The sequence below is a fragment of the Cebus imitator genome, unplaced genomic scaffold, assembly GCF_001604975.1.
Source record: "Cebus imitator isolate Cc_AM_T3 unplaced genomic scaffold, Cebus_imitator-1.0 Scaffold1, whole genome shotgun sequence".
Lineage (NCBI taxonomy): Eukaryota > Metazoa > Chordata > Mammalia > Primates > Cebidae > Cebus > Cebus imitator.
This window is the reverse complement of record NW_016107316.1, coordinates 15,260,597-15,267,735: the sequence shown is the minus strand read 5'-3', so window position 1 is coordinate 15,267,735 and position 7,139 is coordinate 15,260,597. Positions and strand designations below refer to the sequence as shown.

The 7,139-nt window shown below is 35.2% G+C and overlaps 1 protein-coding gene across 4 annotated transcripts in view; it reads left to right on the top strand.

The window, feature by feature from the left end:
• Positions 1-6,879, top strand: part of ATAD2B (ATPase family AAA domain containing 2B) — a 186,756-nt gene extending 179,877 nt beyond the window's left edge. For all 4 annotated transcript variants that reach the window (XM_017526651.2, XM_017526643.2, XM_037737676.1 and 1 more), the window contains 3 exons: positions 492-619; positions 957-1,085; positions 3,433-6,879. In XM_017526651.2, coding sequence (XP_017382140.1) covers positions 492-619; positions 957-1,085; positions 3,433-3,474 — 299 coding nt within the window. In that variant the 3' untranslated portion in view covers positions 3,475-6,879. The remainder of the gene's footprint in view (positions 1-491; positions 620-956; positions 1,086-3,432) is intronic.
• The last annotated feature ends 260 nt before the right edge of the window (positions 6,880-7,139 follow it).

Sequence of the window (7,139 nt, the reverse complement as noted above, 5' to 3'; positions counted from 1 at the left end):
AGACAAGGTCTTGCTCTGCAGTGCAGTGGCTGGATCTTGGCTCACTGCAGCCTCCGCCTCCTGGGTTCAAGGGATTCTCCTGCCTCAGCCTCCCGAGTAGCTGGGACTATAGTCGTGCGCAACCATGCCTGGCTAATTTTTTATGTTTTAGTAGAGATGGGGTTTCACCACATTAGCCAGGATGGTCTCGATTGCCTGACCTCGGGATCTGCCCCCCCTCGGCCTCCCAGAGTGCTGGGATTACAGGCGTGAGCCACTGGCTGGCTTGGCTTTTTAAGTTGTAGTTTAGTTTTCTTTAATTTGGGTTACCTAGTCTTACCAATTAAAAAAAAAATTATCTACCACATTGGGTTCCTTTAAAAAAATCGCTTAGGAATACATCCTTCCTCATTCCAAATGGGATTTGTGGTGGGTAAAATAATTTATTGTTGCTTCAGACTGATTTTTCTTAACTTTTACTTGCTGCAGTGTATTTTTTGTCTCAATTGTAGGTGCTTCTAAAGTAAAGAAATACCGTAGATTAATTTTAGAGCAGGCAAAAACGACAAGCCTGGAACTGGTTCCAGAAGAGCCATCTGAGCCTGTGCCTCCTCTCATAGTTGATCGTGAGAGATTGAAGGTAAGCTTAGCTATTCCCAGTTTAAATGAATGGATGGAGATTTGAATGTGTTTGTAGGCAGTTGAATAAAACTAGTTTTCCTGCTTTAACCCTGGACTATAAATGCCTCAGAGCTTCTAGTAAAAAAAAGTTAAGTGTATTTTAAGGAGTTGAAAGATACAAGAATAGTCCAAGATAGTCTAAGGGAATAGTTCCAAGCTCTTGAATCTTTTAACCTCATGTTCACTGTACATTCTAGCTTTATGGTGCTTATTGTATAGCCATTTGAATATCCAATTTCAGTTTGACCAGTGAAATCAAATTATGTTTTATTCTCTTTTCTTCTGTTTTTTCTTAGAAATTGCTTGATTTGTTGGTAGATAAAAGCAACAATCTGGCAGTTGATCAGCTTGAGAGATTATATTCTCTTCTTAGTCAGTGCATCTACCGTCATCGTAAAGATTATGACAAATCACAACTTGTAGAGGTAAGTGTTTAGTTTATCTGTAGAATACAAATAATGTGCTTTTACTTGTTCCAAAGAAAAGAAGAAAAAAAGTTATTTTGCCTACATCTATGTCTTTCACCAAGTAACTGAAGAATGTTTTGAAGATTTAAGATAAGAAGAATCATTAAGAGTTATAGTTTGAAGAAAAAAGGCTTTCCTTACCTTTCTGTCTCTGGAAAGAAGTAACCTGGGCTTCCTTTTTTGTCAAAACAGAAATCCATGGTTCTAGGTTGGTAAATATGCAGGAATAGTATGTTAACAATTCTCTCCTTACTTGCTTATAACTGACATGCCGACTGAGCCTATCACTTGGGCCTGTTGGATGTGATCATGGCCCCACACTCCTTATCACTGCTTCCTAGGCAGCCACTGCTGATGTAAAGGTGTTGGCATGGGCAGTGAGACCTATTTGCCATTAATTGACAGATAACTCAAAAGTCATCTTGTTTAGTCAAATCTACTCCTGTAAACTAGCCATATGAAGGAGTGACTGTCCTTTTGCTTAGGTGCTTTTAGAGATGAAGTGTTCCCTTTCTAGATAATTCTGAACCAAGGGAACTTCTTCCCATATAAATATGAGCTTAAGCTTATATATTTGTTTATATAATTTCCATCATTAACCCACACTTCTGCTTTTTCAGGTAATTTGAGCAAATGTAATCACTCATCTACCCACAAAATGGCTAAGTGACTTAATTCAACTCTCTTTTTTCATTGGCCTGTTAGCTTGTTTGTCTGGTGGTCTATTAAATGTTTATTGAGTACCTGCAGTGCCAGATGCTATGCTAGGTGTTTGAAATGCAAAAAAAATGAATAAGACAAAATCTCTGCTATCAAGGAATATTTTTAGTATATTAAAGATTTATATGTAAAGGATATAGTTATTTTTCATGCGTAATAAAGAATAAGGGATTTGAATCAAAGCAAGTGCACATTTGAAAATTATTTTGTAATCACATTTTTACAAAGCTATACTAAGTCATGTAATATATAGACATCACAGGAAAACACAAATTAGAAAAAAAGCATCACTTATATTCCACCATCTAGAGAGAACTAATCAGTATTAATCTTTTAGAATATCTTCTAACCTTTTAAAATGTCTAGATGTACATACCATTTGTATAATTGTATGAATATATATTTTTAAATTGGGGTCATATTGTATGTTTTGTTTTATAATTTGATTTTCTTATTTGGCAATATATGATAAAACATTTAGCAGGAGTGATTTTTGTTGATCACATAGAAGAACTTGTTGATCAGATGATGATCTGTTAATACAGCCTATTAATTCTGCAGAGACATTGAATAGAATTTCTTTGGAGATGTTTTAAGGGAGAGAAAAAGTGCAAGTGTCTTAGATGTATTTGACATTTGCCTACCTGAGTAAAATGTGCAGGGTAGAGTTCTTCACATTTTTTACATTCTAGAACTTCTTTGTTCATATGGTTGTAGTTTTATTAGCTTGAATGCACTAAATACACCTCACCAGTGAAACATCTCTGTGAAACCCTAAAAATCTAAAGGCCTAATTTAGGGAGGGAAGGGATTGATAGCAGAATCAGCAATGAGTGGCTTTCATGGTGGTGGCGATGGAAGCCACCCATTCTGGCTTTTTTCCCCCTGTCTTTTCAGCTCTGGTTGGAGTGAATAGAAGTGGAAACACAATGCATTCTGCTGTTTGGCATAAGTTTCACTATGTAGAATGCATTCATTTTGCTTTGGGAGTTAGTGAAATATAATGAAGAAGGAAGGGCTTAGTGTCTGGAGTGAGGCTGCCTATATTCAAATCCTGACTGCCATCTGTTAGCTGTCAAATTATTTATCCCCTCTGTGCCTCAGTTTTTTTATCTGTAAAATGGGCCTCATAGGAATACCCATGTTCAACTTTCAGTGTTGTTATGGGAGTAAAACTGTATATATAAATTACATGCATATATATAAATACAAATATTTACTTATATTTATGTATTTTATGTATAGAAATTTCCTAGTAAGTATCTGGCCTAGGTTAATCATTGAATGTTGCTATCATCATCCTTATATTCATATTACTTCATACTGATATTACTGGCATAATGTTATTCTTTGAATGTGACTATCAGCATCATCCTTATTACCCTAAATATAAAATTGGAGGTACTTGGAAGTGTCTAGGGCAGATAGTCTTAATTAGCTCTGGTACTGTAATCAGGAAAATATTCAAGGTTGAACCTGTATCTCAAATTCATTCCCTAAAAATTTAAAGTGAATTCTTCCATAATGAGGAACGCTTTTGTCTTTCCCTTAATAGATAACATGCTTTTTTTTTTTCCTTTTATAGGAGATGGAAAGAACAGTTCATATGTTTGAGACATTCCTATGAACTTTTCAAGATGAGTGGTTTATCCTCTCCAATCTGCTCCTGACAGAGCAGTCTTCTGAGCCATTCAATTTCAAATTGCACCAATTATGTGCAGAGCCTTGGTGTAAAGTGCTCTCTTACTCATTCTTTCTCTCTGTTGAATTTGGTGCTATTGTCTCAGGTACCTGAAACCAACCAGCCTACAAGAACCAAACAGAACTTCAGAAACATGTTGTATTTTCCACAAATAAAAAATACAACCCCACAGCTTGGAGATTTTGGTGCTACAGAAACTGCTCTCGCTTCTGCTCCTCTTTTCGTGCACTCTCTTTTGGAGACTCCTCTCTTAGGGAGCAGACCAGCAAACAGGAGGAAACTGGATGGGGCAGTTCTAACTGTGATGAATTGTTTAAACAGTGGGCAACTTGTTATCTTTTTTTCTACATTATACCCCTTTAATCATTTTTCCCCCCATCTGGGTAATGGACTGAAACCTGTTTTAGAGTTAGCTATGGTCTGTTCTGGTGGGAAGCTGAAGAAACTGGATGAAATTAGGTCAGGCTCTTTAGAACTGCCTTTAACGTGCCTTTTTATTCATTTGAGGAAGATAAGGCTAAAAGGATGGGCTGTTTGAAGAAAATAAATTAGAATGCTTTCTTTGGTCACAACCTTGAAAATAAGTTTTGATACTCTGTGTCATTAAGAAACAACCAGTGTTTGGGTCTGAAATGCCTGTCTTATTCTCAAAGCTCAATCAAGACACCCAGTAAGCCACATAATATACTAAAATGGTAAGTTTTCTTGTAAGGTCTGTTTCGGTTTAAGAAATATGTAATAACAACAATGAATAATACACAGTCCACACACACACACACACAAAAAATACAAAACAAAACTACATGCTTTTTGGTATTGCTGACAATGATGACTAGAAAATAGATAGTGGCCATTCTTTCTTCTGCCAGTGGCAATTTAATAGTTATTCATGTTTGACTTCCCAGAGAAAAATGATTTTCATATGTAGTAAATTGTTATTTTCTTTTAAAGCCAGGACTTGCCAAATGGACAGAAAAGAGAGGAATTCGTCAGAAGCTCCATAAAATTCATTTTCTGTATGCTTAATTGCAAGTGAGCTCTGGTGTGGCCCTTGAATAACAGTATTAATGTTTAAATCCCCCCTCCTAAGCTTACCTTCACAGCTCTTCATTTTGATTGGAAACCATTTTGAATCTTGTTGAGTGATTTCTGTGAATTGTACGTATCTGAAATTAATTATGCGTTACTAGTTTTACAAAACTTTCTATAAATTTGGAAACACAGTCTAGGCAGTTGCAAAGAGACAAAGGGTGCAGTGACGTTTTTTATCAGATGATTTTTAAACAAAAAGGTAGAAAATTTTGCCGACAAGTTGGCTTGATATCTTCATTCATTGTAGCCGTTAGCTGCAGGTGTGTCTTTTCAATATATGCAACACATGTAGTTTGGGTTTTAATTAGGGCAAATGGTCTTGGACTACTGCAGAGATTCTGAGCTACCTCAGCTTTTTGTATTTTAGTTAACAACAGTGTTTACAGAGTTCTGTAATCACTTTGCCACCGTTTACATCCTGAAGCTAAGGTACTTGTCTCCTTGTCTCTGGCTCTTTGTAGTGTGCAGAAAGCATAATTTGGCCATAGCCTATTGCAGTAATCCAAAGTGCTTCTTTGCATTTACATTTACATCTAACGCCTTCTAATCCTAGCTTAATTTTTTTTTTAATGCCATGTGTTTTCTTTGTACCTAGTCTGTGAAGTTTTCGTAATATTCAGTTAGTCACATAAGTCAAGATGCTACCCATGTAGACACACTGTATTTTTAAGGTGGGCAAGTGCGATTAACGATGAACCATTTTAAAGGGGAGGTTATTTGAAACCTCTAATTTGATTATTGGGAGGATTTTCATGCTTTCTTTAGTATTTATTACCATCATACCAATTCAAACTATTTTATTGTCTAATACATTAGCATTTTGTATTTTGATGGAAATTGTTACAGAATTTAAAGATTTGATGAAATAAGATGTAGCAGATTTTTTGTAGCAAGTTACTGGTAAAAGGGTTTTTTGCAAGTCTCAGGTTCTTGCTGCACTATTTTTTTTTAAATATTTATTCCAGTTATTCTAATTCAGAAGCATTCTGTTCAAGTAACAGCAGCACTTGTGAAAGGAAAAAAACGCACACGTTTCTTAGTAGGTTACTCAATTTGTACAATTAAGATTTTAGCCATCAGTGAATTTGACAAGGGAAATGTATTTATTTTCAGCATTAAAATGCTTCCAAAAGATCAAGTTGTTTTTGTTTGTTTTTTTAACTTTAATGTAGCTGGAGTAATTGGAGGCAACCTCAGTATAGGAACTGCCACTTCGAACAGTTTAGGTCTTAAAGAGAAAGTCAATCTAATGCCAAGGGGAGAAAAATGAGCTGAAATTGTACCAACTCCTCTGGCCTTCTTTCCCTCAATTAAAAAACAACAAAAAAAAACAAAAAAAACACGCACCAGTTTTGCTTATTTTACAGGTATCTGGTGGTTCTATAGTTTAAAGCAGCTTGTGAAATTATCTAAGTGGACTCAATTTTGTTTACTTTTCTGTAAGTTCTTCATTTTTGCTGTATAGCATTGGCAAAAAATATGTACAAATTGACCTCTGTTCTTATGTCCTATTGTGAGCATTATAAATGATAAGCTCCTATGTAAAATCTTGCTCTCAGAAGAGTAAAATATGTATCACAGCATAGCCCAGCAATAGTTCATGCTCAGCTGTGGGGACCCTGGGAGCTTTTAAAAGATGATGGAACCGCACTAGGGTTGAAACTGATGGCTGTGGAGTTAATTGTGTTTTTGAGCTTGAATCTCACCTGTGATTTTTTTTTATTTTTTATTGTTGTTTCATGACTTGATTTTTCTCATAAGCCAATGTATTTGTAGGTTTACTGGATTTTATTTTTAGGGAGTGGGGTGGTAATTTCTTCCTATTTTTGATTAAGTTGGTTCAGCTATGGTGCTATTCAGTAGGTATCTTCAGTGTCAGGTCCCGTAGCTGAATGCCATTGTTATTATAATTATTATTTGTAATCACATTGTAAGCTTGAATTTGGACTTGTACCTGCATCTTTCGTATTCTGTACATCTGGTTACTTAGACTTTGGGAGTCCCATTTGGTTTCAGTCATGTATGTCTACTTTGTAGTTTAAGTAGACTTCATCAACTATGGTCTATTTTGGGTTTGTAGTTTTAATTTAGAGTTGTGTTAAATTGATGTTTTGCATTTGACTTCATTTTACATTAGTTGAAGTAAATTATTTAATTTTTGAATTCTGGAATTTGAACATTTACTGTAATTTGTAATATAACTGCTGTGAAATACTTGAATAAAGATGACAAGAAAAACATGTCTTTCTTTAGCTTAATTGTGATCACTGTTGGCTACAAATGCAGTGCTACTTTTCTAGCTGATTTAGACTATTTTACAGAGAGGCATATTGCTGTTTATTAAGCACCCAAAAAGTTGTGTTATGTGTTCCTTTTAGATTTTAAGTATACCTCATGATTTTTTAGCCGAAAGCTTTTTCTGTTGAGAAAGTGTGGTTTTAGTTTTGGTTGAAGATGGTTTAAAATATGTTGTATAGAAGCAAACGGATTTCTCCTGA